The sequence below is a fragment of the Schistocerca americana genome, chromosome 2 (genome assembly GCF_021461395.2).
Source record: "Schistocerca americana isolate TAMUIC-IGC-003095 chromosome 2, iqSchAmer2.1, whole genome shotgun sequence".
In the NCBI taxonomy this organism is placed as follows: Eukaryota; Metazoa; Arthropoda; class Insecta; order Orthoptera; family Acrididae; genus Schistocerca; species Schistocerca americana.
In genome coordinates this window covers 773,101,724-773,125,074 of record NC_060120.1, presented here as the reverse complement: position 1 = coordinate 773,125,074, position 23,351 = coordinate 773,101,724, and the positions used below count along the sequence as shown (strand labels likewise).

Here is a 23,351-nt window from a genome sequence, read left to right as displayed (position 1 = left end):
ACAGAATTAATATGTTAGTTAGAAAATCTGCTACAGTAACTAAACCACAAATGCCAATTTGCAACGAAGTGCTCATAGATTATGCAAAGGATGATGCCAGCTTCCGAAAAGTCTCAAAAACACATGTTTATTTGCACTGATATACAATGAAATTCAAGGGTGATATATTCTTTGGCTGAACTGTGAACCACAAATACTGATTTGCTATGAAAGAAATTATGTATCCGAAACACTTGTATCAGAAACTTACGAAAATATAGTTTTGTAAGCATCCAGAAATTCTCAAACTAACCTGTTTCTCACACAACTGTACAAAGAAATTAAAGAATGTTTGTTTTTAACAAGGATAGGCCTGTTCTAAAAAAATTTAAAAGAGCACAATTTAAGCCTACAATTGACGATAATAGTACTAGTTTATCACGGCACTTGCAAATGTTCAAAATTTCACAATATATCACAATACAAATGGGTATTGATACAATCAGTGAAGATTCCGCAGAAGCAATGCCAACATAAAATATGCAAAAGTAGAACTTTAAATTGGCACACGACCTTGTACACACAAAGGAAAATTCCTAATTTGGCATTTATATGTAAACAAGTGTGCACACTGCATGGATTTTTCACTTAGCTGATTCTGTACACATTTATACACTGGCATGCTGAAGAAGAACATTGCAGCCTAAGTTTACCCCAATCAAAATTGCTAAAATATGCAACACCAATGAAGCACTCTTCTGACTGTTGCAGGTAACAATGCTCTTTTCTATTTATCAAACTCTAATTCACTTAAAAGCAGCCACCTTGTATGCAAAAGGGTCAATAGGACTGCAGTGTATAACAGTATCCATCATTGTACCTCTCTAAAAATCACACTCAACCTTGTATCCTATAGAGAAATTTTTAGATCTAAGTAAAGTATTTATGAGTAAGTCTGAAAGTGATATTGGTGCTCTGCTTCACACCTACACTAGTAAAATTGTACTATAGTGCAGATACATAGACAACATATTTCTACTGTACAATGGTTCTAAGAGGGAATGCTGTGATTTTGTTGATAAAGTGAATGCTATACATGCAAAGGTGCAGTTTACCAAAGAAAACAGTGAGAGGATGGTTACCTTACTTAACATCAACAATTTCAGTATAGGATACAAGGACTGACTACAACATTTTTAGAAATGTTACAGTGACAGATACTGTTTTACACCACAATTATAATCACCCCTTTGTGTACGTGATGGCAGCTTTTAGGTCAATGTTGTCCACCTTTACAATGTACCCCTGTCTAAGGAGGCACATGACTCAGAATTTCTGTGTATTCTGCATGTTACACATGATAGTGGATATGATTCCAATGATTAAGAATATTAATAATGGATACTGCTTAAGAAAGAATACACTACGTAAAAGCAGAGGCCAAATGGTAATGAAATCATACGACAGACATTGTAGGAAGCGGAAGATGAGTTCACTGGTTATCATAGAATACCATACTTTGACAGGACTTAACAGAAAGTAGGTAAAAAGTTAAGGATGAAAAAGATAAAGCCAGCATTCTTCATCCCACAGAATCTTGGTCAAAGACTTGTAAATAGAGAGAAGGTAGTCTGTGAAAAGTTGACACTACTGGTGCATACTGCATCAGTTGTGACAGTTGTCCTGCCATGTATGTGGGGCAGATTGGCAGAGGTTTTGGTATTAGGTTCCTACAACACCAGAGTCTAAGGAATTCAAAATCTACTTTAAATAGCCACTTATGTGAATCTGGCCCCTCCGTAACAGGCGTAACTAATAATTTAAAAGTCCTACACAGAGAAGTAAAGGGTCAGACCTTAAACATTCTGGAAGAGATTTAAATTATTTGGAGTCTACCGTTATAACCCCAACACACCCTCAACAATCAGGCGGGGTTAACACATTACAATATACTGTCAAACTTTGATGCCTTTCAAGGACATAATGTCACAGTTGTTCAACTGCTTTGTTATTGATTCTTGACTTCCTGTTATATGCTCTTGGATCTGGTCTATTTGGTTGTAACAGCTTTGATGCTGAAGGTTTTACAGTTTATGTGGGTATGCTGCATAATGTGGGCCTCAGTTATTCTCATGATATTTGGATACAGCGCCGGCTTTACGGTGGGGCGACTCGGGCGGTCGCCCAGGGCGCCGGGGCCCAAGGGGCGCCACGTACTAAACGCATGTAAAAAAAAAAAATTACAATTTACAATCACCCATTTCGCGAAACTAAAATATTATTCAGTCTCATTCAACATACGTCGCTAATCTCACGAATGCGCGATGAATTCGGGGTAGCAGAAGAGAAATCATGCTGAATGCAATCTTCGTATTGTCTGCAACCATCCATGTTTGACGCGGGCTAGCACGGGATCTACCAAAGCGCCTCTCTTATTTGTTTCAAGAACTGCAACAAGGAAGAGCCCATGCAGCCGCACCATCTCTCGTTTACAACAGAAACTACCGGTCGCTCCAAATAAAAGAAAATACAGACTGTGAAATATACATTACATTATGATTTAATTAATACGAATGTATTTATATCGAATATTTGTGACTTAATGACTCATGTACATTAATTAATAGATCATGCAATGCATGCACTGCATTCATAGAGAATTCTCCCCTAACTTACTGAAATAATACAGCGCCACACAATGTTTGTTAGACTGCATATGTTGGCAGCGCTACGATTTGCACCCGCATGTCAGTAATTGTCAGTAAGAGTCGGAGGCAGCGGTCATGTTTTCGTGGCTGAATAATTGTGAGTGAAACGAGTGCCGTGAGTGTGTCAACATTTTAATTTTCTGGTAGGTGCGAAAAACATTTTTATCTTTCAGTTCAGGTTTTTTTCTAGTTACGTCTACTGATAGGTGAATTTCTTTATTTGTTATAGATCGAATATTGTGGTCGCGAAATAGAGCCGTGTCCAAGCAATAATTTGTCAAATTATTAAATCATGCCAGAAGAGAAGGAAATGATTAAAAAAAAGCTTTCTGGTTCACAAAATCGGAAAAGAAAAGCTGAAAAAGAAAAAGTTCTTGAAGAAACTAAAAAGCACATGAATATTTATAAGTACCTTAAAGGAAATTCTAAGGCAAATACTTCAGATATTGTATCAAAAGTCCATGTATCAGCAAATATTTCTTCAGACTGTGAACAATTATACACAAAAAATATACAATCACCTATTGAAGGTGATCAAATTGACCAGCGCAGTACATCTTTGCATGAATCCTCTGATATTTCTCCAAGTCAAAATCAACACATGACATCTGTGGTCGATGAAAGTATCAACGTTCTTGCAATAAAAGAATACAATGTTTCTGATGTAGGTACGTGGCCAAAAGTACTTAATGCTAGAGATATAGATCGCATTATAATATGTGGACCCTCACAAGTATGTCTAAATAACTTTCCAAAAGATGAAGATGGGCGTCATTTCTCTTCAACTCATTACACAAGAAAACTATCAAACGAAGAAACTATCAGACGACGGTGGCTAGTTTATTCTGTATCAAACGACAGTGTCTTTTGCTTTTGTTGTCGAATGTTTGATTTAAAGTCAACTACTAATTTGACTACCACTGTGGGTTTCAGAAATTGGAAACATTTAAGTGAAGCTCTGAAACTGCATGAAAATAGTCCTAGCCACAAAAAAGCATTTACTCAATGGACTGAAGCTGAAATCAGGTTTAAAGCTGGATTAACTATTGACAAGGAAGAACAAAAGCTAATTTCTAAAGAAAGTTTACGATGGAGCAATGTGCTTCAAAGATTGATGCACATTACTTTGTATTTGGCTGAAAATAATATGGCATTCAGAGGGTTATCAGATAAATTATTTACCCCAAATAATGGAAAATTCTTAGGTCTTGTACAGTTACTGGCAAAGTTTGATCCAATCATGGAAGAGCACGTCAGACTGGCATTGAATGGTGATTTGGCTGACCATTATTGCGGCAAAAATATACAAAATGAATTAATAGAACTCATGGCATCACACGTTATGTCAAAGTATTATGCAATCATAGCTGACTGTACTCCAGATATAAGCCACAAAGAACAACTTTCGATAACTTTTAAGATGCGCCGACATAACAGAGGATGGCGTAAGTTTAAAAGAACATTCCATCTCATTTCTGCAAATAGACGATACAACCGGTGAAGGCCTCACAGAAAGCATTTTAAAAACATTGAGTGATCTTGACCTTAACATTAATGACTGCAGTGGACAGGGCTACGATAACGGCGCGAACATGAAGGGGAAAAATAAAGGCGTCCAGAACAGAATTAAGAAGTTAAATCCACTAGCTTTTTTTGTGCCATGTGGATGCCATAGTTATAATTTGGTATTGTGTGATGCGGCAAAATCATCAGAAAAATCCGTGACACTGTTCGGAATGTTACAAAAAATGTTTAATCTATTTGCTGGATCGGTAAATAGATGGAAAATTTTGACCGACCATTTGAAGATATACACCCTTAAAAATGTAAGTGACACACGCTGGGAAGCTCGAATTGATAGCGTCAAAGCGGTTCGTTATCAATTATGCGAAATGCATGACGCTTTGGTTTCCTTGGCCGATGCTACTGAACAAAACGATGCTGCGGTGTCACACGAAGCGACAACACTAGGAGGACAATTAAAAGACTTCAGCTTCATTGTTTCTCTCGTGACATGGTATGATGTTCTGTTTCAAATTAACGTTGTGAGTAAAGCAAGTCAGTCACCCACAATCAACTTTGTCGAGTTTATGGAAATCCTTGACAAATGTTGCTCTTATTTGGAAACATATAGACAAACAGGTTTCGAACAAGCTATTGTAACAGCAACTGAACTGGCTTCGGATCTTGATACGCAGCCATTATTTAAACCACAAATGCGATTAAGACGTATTAAACGCAGGCCGGGTGAAGAGGCTGTTGATGATCAAATAACTGACCCAAAAAAGAAGTTTAAAGTAGAGTTTTTCAATGCACTGTTGGACACCGTGCACATATCCATGAAAGAAAGATTTGAACAGATGCAAGAATTTTCTGCGACGTGGAGTTTCTTGTTTGACATTAAAAAAATCAAAATAAAGAAGAACTAATACAATGCTGTTCTAAATTACAAGAAAAGTTAACTGTCAACATGAAGTCAGATATTGATGGAAATTTGCTGTGCGACGAAATTTTAGACCTGCAACACTATCTCGAAGACAGCCAGGCAACGCCTATTGAAGCCTTAAAATTCATAAAAAAGCATAATCTTCAAGAGTTATATCCCAACATCTGGATAACGTTACGTATTTTGCTAACAATACCAGTGACTGTCGCAAGCGGCGAACGCAGTTTTTCCAAACTGAAGTTGATAAAAACGTACTTGCGGTCTACAATGTCTCAAACAAGACTAACCAGTTTGGCCTCACTGTCCATTGAAAATGAAGTTGCAGAAAACCTGGACTTTGCTAATCTGATCAGAGACTTTGCCGACAGAAAAGCGATAAAAGTAAAATTTTAGTCGTTTATAATTGTTTTTCATTAGGCGTAATATGTTTTGTGTTCAGATGACTGACAGAAAATATAGGTTTATGGCTTACAGTTATATTAAATTCAATAAAAATATGGTACCCAATTCAAAATTAGTGTTTTTTCGTTATACATATTACCTCCTATATATAAAAATCAATTGTTGTGTGTTAGTCTCACCAAAACAAAGAAATGGCTTGACCAATTTGAATAATTTTTGTTTTGTTTTGTTCGCTTTAGTACAGGGGTGCGTCAGAAAAGAAAAGAAATATTTGGGATACACGAGCCTGTTTCAACCACATTTTACGCATCTTTTCTTTGTTTGGAACACGCAAAAACAATTTTCTGGAGTTGTTGTAGATGCACAGTGCAGTACTACGCAATATTTTTAGACAATTTCCCAAAACGTGAATGCCCAAACAATATATCACTGCTATACTGACTGTTACGGCAGCGACAGCAGCATGCTGGACTGACGTCACAGGCTACACAAGACTCACATGGAGCGTCTTAGCGGGCTTTCAGATTATTTGGATTTCATTTCCATTTAAAAAAATAAAATACTCAAATTTACGATGGAAAAAACCATGTTATGATCATAAGATGACGCCATTAACCACTTAAGACGATTTCTAGAAAACAGTCCAATACCGTGTTGCAAAGCACTGCCAGGTTCACTATTTATACAATAAAGGGCGCCAACTGGACGACTCGCCCGGGGCACCTGGATGACTAAGGCCGGCCCTGTTTGGATACATGTGAAAATGTTTGTAACTTTCCCCACTTTGTATATGGTGGCACTAGTGCCCTCTGTGACACACATGAGCACATCGATTATCAGTGTCACCCTGCAGGGTTGGGCATTTGGAAGGTTGCTTCCTGGTAGGAAATGAGTTTTCTTAACTGTGGGTTTTCAATGTTGCTAGCTGGGTTTTTACCTTTCCTTGTTTTCTTATTTTGTTCTTTTCATTGTAGGCAAATGAGGTGAAAAACTGTTTTCAGCTGGTCAATATGAACTGTGACGCCTGCTTGTCGTGGGTAACAGTATTTTATTTTGAGGAGGTTGAATCCCCCTCCTTCCTTATCAGAGGTTAAATGTTTTACTGACATATGAATTTCATATTGGTTGTCATAAGCACAGATTATTAGGAAAGGTATCTGTTTCTTATCATAATGTCAATTATGTGTTTCCTCTCTCGTAGATGCACACTCAAAGATTTGATCTGAAATCATAAAACCTTTCCTGTGAACATTCATACACAACTGAAAGTGGTTTAAATATCAATAGCTTGAGGAGGTTACATGTTACCTAGGCAGTGTTGTATCTTAGAAAGAAAGATATGAGAGGAGAGCAAGTTAGTCTAGTGGACCACCAACATGAACAATAATGATGGCTACAGTCTTCTGTCATCTATGTTTCAAGCTGCAACATGTATACAGACAGACTGCACCACAAAGTTTGTCTCATAACATCTGGCTGTAAACATTTCTGCAAAGGAAAACATTGTACTGATCCATCTCAAGCACGAGTGCAGTGTCACATCACAAAAATTGCTCCTCCTGATTCACCAAAGTGAGCTACTAAAATTCCCTTGTAAATTATAATCAATAATGACAAACTCAACTGAGGAAAGTAATAACTTATAGGACACAACTGTTGATCACAGCTTACCGTCAGGAGCAGAAATGTTCAGTATTGCCAATAGATACATAAAAACAAAAGTTTTGACTCTGTTCTAGCTTTCAAAACAAACAGTTCCAAAAACTAGGATAGTGTTGCCACATTTACTTTTATGTGTTCGAATTTGCAGTACTAAATATTTTACCTCAAGAAGGTAAATAATGACCAAAAATTTTGTCTAACAATTTATTTATCAATAAAAAAACATTAGTTACTATCCTACCACTCCTGATATTCAGCCATACTGCAAATATTATTTGTGTGGCTTTTAAGGAATTATAGGGCCAGAGTGAAGATATATACTAAAGTTAATGTCGCATTACCTCAGTAATTACTTACACTGATGAAGGTCACTCTTTGAAACACTGATTCATTAGTTTATGAGGTCTGTAACCCCAAAGATTTTTTGGTATACTGAATATTTAATAATGAATAAAGGTGTTAATAACTTACATATTACTGTAACAGAATGAGAAAAGTATAAATCTTGGAAGCGTAGTTCACCAAGCTATAATTGATATGCCAAGAAATGAAGCTTTCAGAGAGGCTTCATTCAGTCATTTTCCACTCAGCACTACTTCAAATATCTTCACCAAACAAAATGCTGGGATTTTAGTCTTTCAGTTCTTTGTAACTCAGAAAACAGTACATTTCCTTGAAAGTTAATCTAGTTCAAAAGTAATTTTTACAATACAGATTAGACCAGTCGAATCATATCACTTAATCATCCATAAGTGCACTGCAAATCCTTATTAAGGTAGTTCTGCATGCTTAAGTACCACTACTCTTTGTATTCAAGTCCATTGCAATAAGTTAAGCCAAATTGTGGTGATTGTAAGTAAATGCTGAGTATGATAGCTATAACACTCACAGCTGTAATTACAGTAATAAGCTCCAGTTCTTTGGGACATGAGAACTGTTTACACATCCTATCCAACTGAAAGACCTCTTTTATCTCAGGATATTTTACTGATAATGTATTCATTTTACTGATAATGTATTCAAGAATACATGTTAAAATAATAAGTTAATAACTGTTCTTCATATACATGTATACATCATAATAATATCAAATAAGAAACAAGGTGCTGAGGCTAAAACAAAAAATTGTCATGTAACGGTTGACTACTCTCATGTATGCATTATAATTCTCTCCAAAAATATGCATTTTTCGAAATATAATATCACTTAATTACATGTTAAAGTTTTTACCTGTTTTTACTAGGACTTTTCTTCTTTTTCTCTTCTTTCTCTTTGTAATTTCCTTCATTAACTTGTTTCCATATACCTGTTTTGTTTACTTCTTCAGAAATATTAATTGAGGCTAATGGAATCTTCATTATATTTCCATTTGCTAATGGTATTTGCAGATTTCCTGACTGACCAAATTCCATTGGCTTTCCCTCCTAAATTGGGAAAAAAAACCAAATGATTCATATGAGCTTTCAGCAAGTAGAGCATGAAGAAGTATTTACGCAAGCACTAAAAACTTTAGTAATGAAGTAGCTGTTACCTGTGGTTGCTCTCACAAATCAGTAGTTTTGTTACGAGTGATGATAACTAAGTAGGCTATTGTATATGCAATAATGTCAGCTGCCCTCACTTGTCTGCCTGTTTGGGTGTGCGTAACCCGTAACCCCCCAATTTCCTGTCCTCCCCCCACCATGACTATCACAATGCAAGACGCAATGACACATACAGCATCGCTGCTGAATGGTGTGTGAGGAGGGGCATGGGCAGAAGTGCGCATCTGTGGCGCACTGTGCTACTGAAGTAGCTATACATTATACAACATGTATATTATGCAACAAATTTAATAATTGTAACATGTTTTATGTTCACTGATGTAGAAAACGATAATTCATTCCCTATTTCAACCTCTCAGGTTTTTTTTTTTTTTTTTTTTGGGGGGGGGGGGGATTTCACCAAAATCTGTACAGCAATTTAGTCACAAAAATTTAACAGACAGAGTTACTTTTGCATTTAATAATATTAGTATGGAAGTATGGATTAAACAAGTCGAGGATTCTATAAGCGTTGTATTCATTGTGTTGGATCATGTTACATAGAACATATCAATGAATAGAAGCATTTTTGCAAATGTGATACAGGTCAGCTTTTTCAAATAATAAATATTTTCCCATAATTCACATGATATTCTCCAAATCAATAAATATCTTATACTATACACACTCTAAAGTATCTTACATTCTTCCTCAGTGCTCAAACCATCTCCATACCACATTTAATCAAAATAGGTTCAGTGGTTTAGTCATGTAAAGGTAAGAAATACATTTTACATTTATATTACTAGTATGGGAGTATGTATTTGGCCACTGAGAAATCCATCCAGCTGTTGATAAGCTAAGATATTCTGTTAATCCAGTCCTTACAGTTAGGGTGCAGAAATTGACAATGATGCGAAGTACATTAAAAATGTTAATGCATAATGAACCCAACAAAATACGAAGCAAATGTTTCCTTTACTGTTAACTGAAGATTTTGTTTCCCAAAGTGGAGGAAAATAGTATGACTCGGCTTTTATGATCACAGCATTTTTGTTACAAAGCATGTTCAAGGAGTTTAAAAACAGAAGTCAATGAAATGTGAATCAAAAGATAAGTGGAACTGAGAGAGAAAATGATAAATAATAGACAAACATATAATTAACTAAACCATAGAAAGATAAATATGAAATGTATGGGAGTCCAGGTGTATGAAGACAGTTGAAAACGCGGGAGAAAAGAAGCAAATGGACACACACATGAACCAATAAATGAAAAAAATAGAATACAATTTTACAATTTCTCAATTTTTCTTCTTGACTTACTTCTGTCTTATCTATCTTACACTCTCCTTCTCTGCCTTTTGTCCACATTGATGTTCTCTATTGGCCTGCTTAAGCCCTGTAGCATTCTTCAAGCTCACACTGTATTGTCATCTAGCTGTCTGACTACAATTCTAATGTTAATCCTCCTTTTATGTATTTTACTACAGTTATATTCTTGCTATGACCATGAAATTCTACAAATGATGCAACGATGTTTTGTTATGTTTTAGTTACTTATATAATACTTGGACCCTTGATGCAAATTTAAAAGATTCTTCAGCATCTGAGTACATGATTAAATGCCTTTTGAGTGTTCTCTCTGTCCCACTGTTATTGAAGACATAGTTGCTGTCTTTAGATTGGAGAGCTACCCATGCATCCACATGCTTACATCCACAAAGATACAGTCATTAACATTAAGTGCGTTTCTTTCATTTAATAATAATAATAATAATAATAATGCAAAGGTCAGAAGCGAGTTTATGGTCTGATATCTGACTAGCATTGATGTCCTTAGAGAATGAATTTATGCTCAGAACAAAGTAGTTCAGGTGAAGAAACAAGCATCACCTTATTCAAGTAAGACTTCTCATCTCAAAAGTGGATAAAGATATCCAAGAATTCTCAACTTCTAAGGAGTTTTGCTGAGAGAATCCATTTTGAGATGTGAATCTTTCTGTTTCTCTGTTATTGATCTCTTGTATCCTGCAATTTCTTTGTATTTAAATGAAAGACTGGCTAACATGGCTGTTTGTGAATGTAGCCATTCTTGATGACAAGTTACTGTTACTATCACTGTCAGTCATAGATACATAGAGATTATATAATGCATCTGTAAACTTTTGTCATTGCATTGTAACTCTACTCTCTCCAAAATGTTGAAAGCTTTACCTGTGTTCTCAACTATAAACATGGTTTAAAGGTTTTATTTTAATTACTAAAATTCTTTTGCATACTTTTTTGAATTTCTCAGTGTACTCTTCACTGTGTTTTAACTTTTCATCTGTATCTTAACTGAACTGTCACTAAACGATGACACTTTCATTTTGAGATTTTGGTGCTCAGTCTTTAAACAGAAATCACATTTGAAGAGTCTCAAACATTTTATTGAGCTTTTCTGACTGTGCCCAACTTTATCTACTGACCTGATGGAAATGCAGTGGAGTATCTGTTGCCACAAATGCTGTGATAAAATAACTTTTTTTCATTACACAGAGGGTCATGTAAAAGCAATTCTTGGATTACCAGCAGCTTACCAACACATCATCTTAATGTAAACTCATTAATACATGCATCAGTGAATGCTTTCAAACCATTTATTAAAAGATCTATTATTTGCTTTCCTCTGACATACACTTAGCAATGTTTAACAAGCAGAAAATCAAAGAGATACTCAACATTGTCTCTAAGCCTTTTGCAAGAAGAATGAAATCACAACATTATACTTGGCACTGAGAAAGTTTTCAGATTCTGTAAAGCTCATATCACTCTCTCTGGAAGCAGCTGCATTGTCATACCAGAAGATCATATCCTGGGCTACCTTTATTTGCGTTCTTATTCATCTGTACTTCACGTTTCCCCTACGGTGACTTTTGTAATGTTCTTAAAGAGAAGTTGTGATAGGTAGATTTAGATACATTAATTGTTTGAAGAGATTTAGGGTAACCACTGAAAAGCTAAGTTTTGTTAATCAGAGCTGGGCTGGATTTGAACCACTATCCATCCAAATGTGAGTCCAATGTGTTATCACTGCTTCATCTTGCTCAATGTTTATGGTCTTCATGACAACTGGCAAATCAGTTTCATAAGTAATGATAGGTGCAGGAGATATGGTCTCCTGACAGTCTCTGATCATGAAAGTTTTATTTCTCAGTAGATGCAAATTTTCTGGATCCCTAATGTGAATTTAATCTAAATGAGAATTTCCTTCTTGGCATAATTTTCTGACTTAAACAGAAGACCTGGTTGAGCAAGATCGAAAATTTTCCTTCTAATATATCAAATGGCACTGTTTCCATCATCCTAACAACAAGAGAGCTTTGCTGAACCTCAGAATCATAGAACTACAAGCACATTGGATGAGAAACATTTCAGCACTGAAAAAAAAGATCTAAGTGCCAGTTTAAGACAAAAATGGCTAGCAGGTACATGAAACATAAACCAAAACTCAATCAACACAAGACTACCACACAATGTTCCTTTTATTCTGTGGAGCAATATAAAAAAAACTGGATGGTCTGAATCAGATGAAGGATAAGACCATCTTTTGGTCTCCTAAGAAATTCAAAGAGAAGTTGCACCCTATGAAGGATAGTCATGGTCTCAACATACCAGTTGTTTACAATATTCCTCATGACTGTGACAGTAGTTAAGTGGGACAGTTAGTCAGAATGTTTCACAGCTGTCTACTGGACATCAAATACAAAAATGTATAAATGCCTGCTTTTGTAGAATACAGCCTTACAAATAAGCACTACATCTTGCTTGAGGAAACATGTATTCTAGCCCATACTTCAAATTAATGAGAATCATTGATCAAAGAGGCCATGGAAATTAAAATGTGTGTCACCAACTTTAACTGAGATATGAGTGGATTCATTACAGGTGGTACAGACAAGCTGTTGTGTGAATTACTTTTGAACACATTATCCGAAAACTGTCTTGAGCAGCTAAATCGACAGCCAACGCGTAATGGAAATATTTCAGATCTGGTAGCCATGAACAGACCAGACCTCATTGATGGTGTCAGTGTTGAGACAGGGATTAGTGATCATGTTGTTGTCATTACGACTATTGTTATGAAAGTTAAAAAGTCGGTCAAGAAGGCTAGGAGAGTATTCTTACTAGAAAGAGCAGTTAAGCAGTTGTTAGCATCCCACTTAGTAAATGAATCGACTTCATTTACTTCCGGTACAATGGACATGGAAGAATTATGGGCAAATTTTAAACACATTGTAAATCACGCATTGGTCAAGTATGTGCCGAAAAAGTGGGTTATGGATGGAAAAGACCCACCGTGGTTTAACAGCGCAATTCGCAGAATGCTCAGGAAGTAAAGGCAGTTGCACTCACAGTACAAGAAAGATAGGGAGAATGAGGACAGGCAAAAGTTAGTAGAGATTCGAGCTGCTGTAAAAAGAGCGATGCATGAAGCATTCAACCATTACGACCGTCATACCATAGCAAAAGATCTGAAAACCCAAGGAAATTCTGGTCTTACATAAAATCGGTAAGCGGGTTGAAGGCTTCCATCCAGTCAATCACTGATCAGTCTGGCCTGGCAACGGAAGACAGCAAAACGAAAGCTGAAATTTTAAATTTAGCATTTGAGAAATCTTTCACGCAGGAGGATCATACAAACATACCGCCATTTGAGTCTCGTACAGATTCCCGTATGGAGGACATAGTGATAGACATCCCTGGGGCTGTGAAGCAGCTGAATGGGTTGAAAATAAATAAATCACCAGGTGCTGATGGGATTCCAATTCGGTTTTACAGAGAGTACTCTACTGCATTGGCTCCTTACTTAGCATGCATTTATCGCAAATCTCTTGCCCAACATAAAGTCCTGAGCAACTGGAAAAAAGTGCAGGTGACACCTATATACAAGAAGGGTAGAAGGACGAATCCTCAAAATTACAGACCAATATCCTTAACATCGGTTTGTTGCAGGATTCTCAAACATATTCTCAGTTCGAATATAATGAATTTCCTTGAGACAGAGAAGTTGCTGTCCATGCATCAGCACGGCTTTAGAAAGCATCGCTCCTGCGAAACGCAACTCGCCCTTTTTTCACGTGATATCTTGCAAACCATGGATGAAGGGTATCAGACGGATGCCATATTCTTTGACTTCTGGAAAGCGTTTGAGTCGGTGCCCCACTGCAGACTCCTAACTAAGGTACGAGCATATGGGATTGGTTCCCAAATATGTGAGTGGATCGAAGACTTCTTAACTAATAGAACCCAGTATGTTGTCCCCGATGGTAAGTGTTCATCGGAGGTGAGGGTATCATCTGGAGTGCCCCAGGGAAGTGTGGTAGGTCCACTGTTGTTTTCTATCTACATAAATGATCTTTTGGATAGGGTGGATAGCAATGCAGCTAACTCTAAATATAGATAAATGTAAATTAATGCAGATGAATAGGAAAAAGACTCCTGTAATGTTTGAATACTCCATTAGTAGTGTAGCGCTTGACACAGTCACATCGATTAAATATTTGGGGGTAACATTGCAGAGCAATATGAAGTGGGACAAACATGTAATGGCAGTTGTGGGGAAGGCGGATGGTCGTCTTCGGTTCATTGATAGAATTTTGGGAAGATGTGGTTCATCAGTAAAGGAGACCGCTTATAGAACGCTAGTGTGACCTATTCTTGAGTACTGCTCAAGCGTTTGGGATTCCTATCAGGTTGGATTGAGGGAGGACATAGAGGCAATTCAGAGGTGGGCTGCTAGATTTGTTACTGGTAGGTTTGATCATCATGCGAGTGTAACGGAAATGCTTCAGGAACTCAGGTGGGAGTCTCCAGAGGAAAGGAGACGTTCTTTTCGTGAATCGCTATGGAGGAAATTTAGAGAACCCGCATTTGAGGCTGACTGCAGTACAATTTTACTGCCGCCAACATACATTTCGCAGAAAGACTACAAGGATAAGATAAGAGACATTAGGGCTCGTACAGAGGCAGATAGGCAGTCATTTTTGCCTCATTCTGTTTGCGAGTGGAGCAGGGAGAGAAGATGCTAGTTGTGGTACGAGGTACCCTCTGCCACGCACCGAATAGTGGATTGCAGAGTATGTATGTAGATGTAGATGTAGAGTTATGCACTCAGCAATGCATGGAATCATGCACTTGACACCAAGAGACTGCATAGAAGTATATCCTGTAGTATTCATCATAATGGAAACAAAAACACACTGAATGATTTATCATTGGCACCAATATAGTTTCTGGCAGCAGTAGGCGCAAATACATTATTTACATCTTCAGACAGTGGAAAATCCAAGCTGGCATAATAATAATAATAATAATAATAATAATAATAATAATAATAATCTGAAATGGGTTGAATGCTACTCACCAGAGAGGAGCCACTGAGTTGCAGGCAGGTACTTGTGGTACATTTAAAAGCAGACTAAGTTTTGGTTGGTTGGTTTGGGGAAGGAGACCAGACAGCGTGGTCATCGGTCTCATCAGATGAGGGAAGGATGGGGAAGGAAGTCGGCCGTGCCCTTTCAGAGGAACCATCCCGGCATTTGCCTGGAGTGATTTAGGGAAATCACGGAAAACCTAAATCAGGATGGGCGGACGCAGGATTGAACCGTCGTCCTTCCGAATGCGAGTCCAGTGTCTAACCACTGCGCCACCTCGCTCGGTCTAAGTTTTGGACAAGTAGCTTAGTCTACTTCTGAATGCACTTTAAATGTACCTGCCTGCCACTGAACACAGTGAGCAGCAACTTATCCTAATTCATACTGTTGTTATTTACATTACTTCTTTGACAGTCAGTTGTTTTTGTAATGAAGACAATGGTAGATATGTTGTAGGCTTGGGTTTTCAATAAGTGAACCAAGGACATTCAATACACCTACTTATATGAAGCAATCATTTTTTAAGGGGTCTTGGATCCATAGATGTCTGCATTCACTTTACATCTCACATCTGATCCCCATAATGAGAGTGACAGTTTTATTACTGAAGTAATATGGAATTCTGTTCCATTACAAATGACAGCAATATCTAAATAATATTCTGTTAAAGAACAGTAACTGTAACCTAACAAACCTGTTTCAACTTTGTTTTCAATTTCATTTTACCATCTGTCAGACATTTTACATCATTAGATGATAGGTTAAGACAGCAAAATTATTTACTCCTTTATGAGCTAAAAGCTAATTAATTGAAGAGTTGAGAAAGTTAATTACAACACCAGGAGAAAAATTATATTAATCAACATTGGTTTTGAATAGTAATGGGTTATTTACAACAACAAAAATTACGTTATGCATTATACTCAAAACTGTATAACAAGCTACCACAGAAAATAAAAGAAACAGATAAAATGTACTACTTTAGGAAAAATCTTAAGTTGTATTTGCAGGAACTGTTTTTACACTATAAGTGAATTCCTTAATAAAAACAATTGTAAATAACTTCTGTCTCACAATGTTTCACTATATGTAATTTTTTGATAAGGAGCAAAAATGACTGTAAATAAATTATGTCTCACAATGTTTAACTACATGTAACAAAAACTGTGTAAATATGCAGATGTACATGAACTGACAACATTTTAAAATGTCTATGGACTGCTAAATAAATAAACAAATTTTGCAGCAAAAATACATAACTCCTTAAATGTGTGCACAAGAAGACCACAAATGAGTTCTCTGCCTTCTTCTGTGAAATTAAAATATTTTGCCCTACATAATGAGGTGCCTCACAATGTAATTACATGGGACATTATTTAATAAAAATAAGGAAAATACATAAACTTTGTTTCTTCTCAAGACCATAAGTGGTGATGTTGTTGCTAAAATAAGTTTCCTGAGAGACTTAAAAAATAAAAATTATATTATTTTCAACATAAGCATCAAACTCTGAAACCCCTGTCTTTGTTATTAAGGAAAGAGTAAGTAGAGGGATCACTGGGATGTTAAATAGATGAAATTTTGATGTTAGAATCTTCAAAATACTAAGAGGAATAAACGTAGCATTTGTCTTTTAAAACAAAAGCAAGGATAGAAAGGGAGAGGAGAGCAAGGGGGAGGGGGAGGGGGAGGGGAGAGGGGGGCAAGGGGAAGGGGGGAGGGGAGAGATAATTAGGAATCAAAAGAAGATTAAGGAGTGCAGATACTGTCTTATATACATAAAACATCATATACAGGTAGATGAAAAAATAGAATGCAGAATGACAGAATCAGTCTATGAAAAGGACGGCAGAAGCCTTATACAAAACTAGCATCCAGTCTCATTGATCTCCATCTGTTGTAAAATCCTAGAACTTACTCTGCACTGAAACATAACTGGTTCCCTCAAACAGAATTACCTCCTCCATGCCAACCAGCATGGATCTCAAACCACTGATCATGCAAAACCCAACTTATGCTTTTCTCACATAACCTCCTGAAAGCCTTGGATCAACAGAGGTAAGCAGATGCAGTATTTCTTGACTGCTGAACAGAATTTCACTCAGTACCGTAACCATTCTTACGAACAAAATTACAGTCATATGTGGTCTCATACAAAATACGTGACTGGATTGAGGATTTCTTGGTAGGGAAAACATAGGATGTTATCTTGGATGGTGAGTCAGTGATAGAGATATAAACAACTCCACTTGTACCATGTTGGGAACTCTTGCTAAGCTCATATATGACCTGGCAGACATAATTAATAGTAGGCCTAATTTCAGACTACTTCTTACACACCATGTAGTTTTCCACAATGATGTACCATCTGAAAAATGCTGCACAAACGTTCAATCAGATCTTGATAAAATTCCAAAGTTTTGCAAAGTTGGTAACTTACTCTAACTGCTCACAAACATGTAACTGTGCACGCCACAACACACAAAAACTTACAATCTCATGACTACAATATCACTGAGTCACAAATGGAATCAATCAACTCATAAAAACACCTAGCTGTAACAATGTGTAGGGATATGAAATTGAATGATCACATAGGTTCAGTCATAATAAATCATTTGGCAGACTTTGATTCATTGGTAGGATACTATGAAAATTCAGTCAGTTTACAAAGACAATTGCTTACTCCATCTGCACAAGGAGGAGCAGTATGAATGGTAGATTTTTTTGACCCAGAGAAGAATGTCATACAAGTGCCGAAAAACCTGAAATGGTAGACATTTGTAACCATTTGCTCTGTAGTTAGCATCTATCTCCATAGTTTCAAGAACCAGTATTAAGTGAGGAACCTATGCATATATAACAAATCCTCACATATCACTCCTGTAGGGAAAGTAAAGACAATGCTTGACTGATTACAGTGTGCACAGTGGCGAGCACAGTGGTAGATTCAGATGTAAAGTAGTGTTGCATGGACCGCAAGATACACGGAAACTCAAATCTGGTGCTTCCAGTTTGAAATTCTAGTGTTCTTTTATTGGGAACAAGAGCAAAATTGCAGTAAATACAGGCATTAATGAGTGGTAAAAGTTCTTAAGATGCAAGAAGATAAATGGCACACTACGTTCAGGACATATCTTTCAAATCATAATCTTTTATCCTACACCAGTGTGTCTTACTGACACGTTATGTTAAGTAACTTATTCCTTATCTCTGTTATTCTCATTCTTTTGCCTAGTATTTAGTTCTCAGAGCACTGCAAAGCTACTACAACTTATAGAATTTAATTTTCTTTCTGTACATTATATATGGGTTCTTGTTTTTTAATACTGTTACAGAAGTAAGACTGACTAGTGGGGAAAAAGTAGGAAAATTATACACACAAATTTTTACACATGTAGCTATTTTGCATAAAATGTGAATCATTGTTTTTCAACTGAAAACGATGTTAATCTTTATAAGGATATGTTTTGTATTTAATACACATTTAGTTCTCACTTTTAAAAGCGACTTACATTACCAGCCAAAGCAGCAACTGATCTAGATCAATCTCATTTGTTAGATAATTACTTGTATACATTTTTATGTAGTGAATATATTTCCAGAGTGTCCAGTTTGATAACAAACTAAGCTGGGGACAAATATTGACAACCTGATAGCAACAACCCCATTTAAATTTTTCATAATTACAGATTGGAATGAGTGGTCTGTATTTTCTCTGAAGAAATTATGGACATTATGGTGGATAATATGTAGCAATTCCACACATGTTTGTTAAAAATACAAACAGGTTTGTCACAAATGCATCCAATACAGTGTGAAGAAAGCTTCTTATATGAAGTTTTTTTATTGACTTGATCATATGCATGTACACTGGATTACTAATTTCATAAGGATGAAGCTGTGATCTTCAGATCCAGAGAGTACAGGTTATGAAATCAAATTGTGCAACAAAAAGTATGGTTATATTATACCATTGTAACAGACGCTCTTTTTATTATGAGTCTGTTACAATAGTACAAGTACAAATGTGCGGTTTATTGCACAGCATGATTCCATAACCTTTAGTCTATGGATCAGAAGACAGCAGCTTACACCTGTTGAAACCAGTAATCCTGTGTACATACACATGGTCAAGGCGATAAAAAACTTCAAATCAGAAGTTTTTTTTTCAATAGTCAGATGAGACCCCAATTCAATCGGTAAAGGCTTACGGTAGGATTTGAGTGAAGTGCAGACCCCACGAAGCCATGGACCCAGATTCTCAACAAACTGAATTAACTGATTGCTCTTCAGCCAACAATGTCAGGTATTTCCAAATAATACAGTTAAAAGTCACCTTGTTAAACTAGGGATGTGCACAAACATAACATTCCACTTATGCTTTTTAGATGTTGACTTGTGTAACACTTCACATTTGTACATATATTTACACTGACAAAAGTCATGGGATAGCGATATGCACATATACAGATGCCAATAGTATCACATATACAAAGTATAAAAGCTCAGCTCATTGGTCGAGCTGTCATGCGTACACAGGTGATTCATGTGAAAAGGTTTCCGATATGATTATGGCTGCAAGACAGAAGTTAACAGACTCTGAATGTGGAATGGTAGTTGGAGCTACGCACATGAGACATTTCATTTTGGAAATCACTACGGAGTTTGATATTCCGGGATCCACAACGTCAAAAGTGTGCTGAGAATACCAAATTTCAGGCATTGCCTCTCACACGGACAACGCAATGGCCCACTGCGTTCACTTAACGAGTGAGAGCAGGAGCATTTGCGCAGACTTGTCAGTGTTAACAGACGAGTGACACTGCAGAAATAATCACAAAAAGTCAATGTAGGATGTACAGTGAACATATCCGTTAGCATAGTGTGGCAAATTTGGTGGTAATGGGCTGTGGCAGCAGGAGACCAACATAAGTGCTTTTGCTACTAGCAATACATTGCCTGCAGTGACTCTCCAGGGACGGTGACCATACTGGTCGGACCCTGTCACCTGGTCAGATGAGCCCCCAATTCAATTGGTAAAGGCTTATGGTAGGATTTGAGTGAAGTGCAGACCCCACGAAGCCATGGACCCAGGTTCTCAACAAGGCACTGTGCAAGCTTATGGTCATTCCATAATGATGTGGGCCGTGTTTATTCAGAATTGATTGGGCCCTTGGTTACATTCAGCTACTTGGAGACCATTTGCAGCCATTCATGGATATCACGTTCCCAAACAACAATGGACATTTTTATGGATGACAATGTGCCGTGTCACTGAGCCACAATTGTCTCTGATTGGTTTGAAGAACATTCTGGACAATTAGAGCAAGTGAATTGGCTACCCAGATTGCCCAACATGAATCCCGTTGAACATTTATAAGAGATAACTGAGGTGGTATTTTGTGCACAAAATCATGCACTTGGACCACTTTCACAATTATGGATGGCTACAGAGGCAGCATCACTCAATATATCTGCAGAGGACTTCCAATGACTTGGAGTCCATGCCATGCAAAGTTGCCGCACTATGCCACACAAAAGGATGTACAACATGGCATTAGAAGGTATCACTTAACTTTTATCACCTCACTGTATGTTTACATGACATATTGAATACATCAGAGATCCACATTCTTTGAAAGGATTCTTTCAAACATGTATGTTAACTTTGCATTGTGTCATCTTTGTCTGCTGACACTAGGTGAATGGTAGTTTACTTTTTATCTTTATCAAATCCTAATTTTATTTTCTACTCTCTGTTCCATACAGATACATAAAGGTAAAATAAGTTGTGTTTTACAAGCAGCATCTGAAATGTGTAACTTGAGAAGTGGTAACTAGCTCGAATGACACTGCATCTCTGTATGTAGAGTAAGATTTTCATTTGCAAGCCCTTCGCCTTTTCCAAGGGTAACATTATTACAATAGCATACAGAAGTAGTTTTGAAGCTAAAGGTTTCGTAGTCTTACATTCCTTGATTTGTTCCATTTTGATGGAGGGTCATCTTATACTGGGAACTGCAGGGTATAATGTGAAGGAGAACGAGTTGTTTCAATACAAAGTCTATTTCTAGCTACTACTTTACTCACCAGTAAATATTGTATGCAGAAATTACAATGAAAAATATATGCTTCTGTAGTTAATTATTTCCTTCCATCCACACTTTTACGTAAAAGTTTCAGTGCAAATAAATTATTTACAAAGAAGATTTTACAGCTCCCAGAATTGAATCTGTATCTTTCCAACTTACTCCACAGTCCTTCATGTGTAATTTTATTACTTATTATTCATATACCACCACCACCACTACTACTACTACTACTACTACTACTACTACTACTAACACGTATTGTACATGGTTTTTATTTTTCGAATTCATTTCCATTTTATTTTCTCCCACAGATATCTGCTGCTGTTGTTTTTTTACTGCCTCTGCTTTCGACTTCTCTTTAATTACATGTACTCTATTGTCCTCCTTTTCAGTTCTATCCTTTCGTGGTTAATCTACACTACTATTCGTGACCTCTCTTCCCCTTCTGTCCGATATGTAATATTTCTTACTTTCATATTCAGTCTACTAATGAATCTCTGTGTCAATTTCCTTCATCTTCTTACCCACAACCTAGAGCCAGAATTGAGGTTGACATTCCAGCTTAATCCTTGGTAAGTCAGATTTCTTCCAATTGCTTTCCCTCTGCTGTGTCAAATGGAAGAACTGAGAGTTCAGACTAGATCTGTGAGCTTATCAATGTGCACCAATTTTTGCTCTCTGTAAGCAGGTGTTTTCCTACATTTGATTTAGAATATAATTTGATTAATTTTATAACAAGTGCTTTGATTCCTCAAGCTCACTTATTCAGATATTCAATTAGTACAAAACATTGCAAGTCTTCACTATCTTTCAAATCCAATTAATGGTCATCAGTCACAGCTCAATAAGGATATTCAGTCTTTCAGTTAGTCCCAGTAGTTCCTACTATCTTCTAGAAAATGCCAAGCCTTTCACATTCCAGGTTATTAATCTATGTCCTCCCAGCTGTGACAGAAGACCAACACCTTCATGCACAGAATCTAAAACCAATGTTTGCAAGGTTCAGATTAATTATTTTTGGCAAGGTAAAATGCTGCCGATAAACTCGAACTCTTGAAAATTCTCAGAAACAAAGTATTTGAATGACTGAAACAATTTCAACTATTTTACTCTCTGTCTCTCTCTCTCTCTCTCTCTCTCTCTCTCTCTCTCTCTCTCTTTGTTGTCTGTGAAGGGATACTGATATTTTAATTTAACCTTGCTCCTTATCCCCCAAATTTGCAAGAAAAAATAAAAATATCAGACTTTACTTCTTTTGCAAAACATTTTAGTTCACTTGCAAAGAAGTGATTACAAACTTCTACACTAACATTTCTGGAAAACTGGTTTTTAAGAATTCTTGTCAGTTACATTCATAACAGAAAGCTCAGCTCACTCATTTGATATAGCATTGCCTGTGAAAAGCAAGGATGTGTTTCCAAGACTTGGTGCAGCATACGGTTTGTGTCATGTGGTCCAGTAACAGGGAACATATGGTTGAAGTGTCATTCACTAAATAAATCCTAAAATAAACAAACATTTCTCCACCATACTTTTTCTTTGATAGGGATAAGGAAGATTAATTTTTAACATCCCATTGACACCAAAATCATCAGAGAGGAAGCTCAAGTTCTGACTGAATAAGAATGGTCCAAGAAATCAACCTGGCCCATTGAAAGGAAACATCCCTTAAGTGATTTAAAATAACAATAGAAAACCTGAATCTAGATGAACAGAAGAGAATCTGAACCCTGCTCAACATAACCAGAAGTCCAGTGACTTGACCGCTATACCACTTCACTTGGTGTTGCTTGCAGATGTGCTAATCCTGCAGGACAACAGGAGATCCTGTACAGAGTTAGGAACTGCTGGAGTATACCACTATTAGGCTGAAGCTGTAAGATAGAGCAGGAAGTACTGCTACGTCCAGTTGCTTGTTTGGCAGCATCGTACTTTTGGAAAGCTAAGATTTGGGTTAGTAATCTAGTTTAGCACACAATTTTAGTCTATTAACTGGACCACTTTAATTACTGATTATCCCTTTCATCAGTAATATGGCACTACACTCACTTTCACTTTTTATGGTGACAGAGTCATGTGATTATTCTGAAATGTATAGTATAAAAATTTACTGTGAAT

General features: G+C 36.8%; 1 protein-coding gene across 5 annotated transcripts in view; it reads right to left on the bottom strand.

Moving 5' to 3' along the window:
- Window positions 1-23,351, bottom strand: part of LOC124595158 (sodium bicarbonate cotransporter 3) — a 976,895-nt gene that overhangs the window by 47,870 nt on the left and 905,674 nt on the right. For all 5 annotated transcript variants that reach the window (XM_047133764.1, XM_047133766.1, XM_047133768.1 and 2 more), the window contains one exon: window positions 8,428-8,621. In XM_047133764.1, coding sequence (XP_046989720.1) covers window positions 8,428-8,621 — 194 coding nt within the window. The remainder of the gene's footprint in view (window positions 1-8,427; window positions 8,622-23,351) is intronic.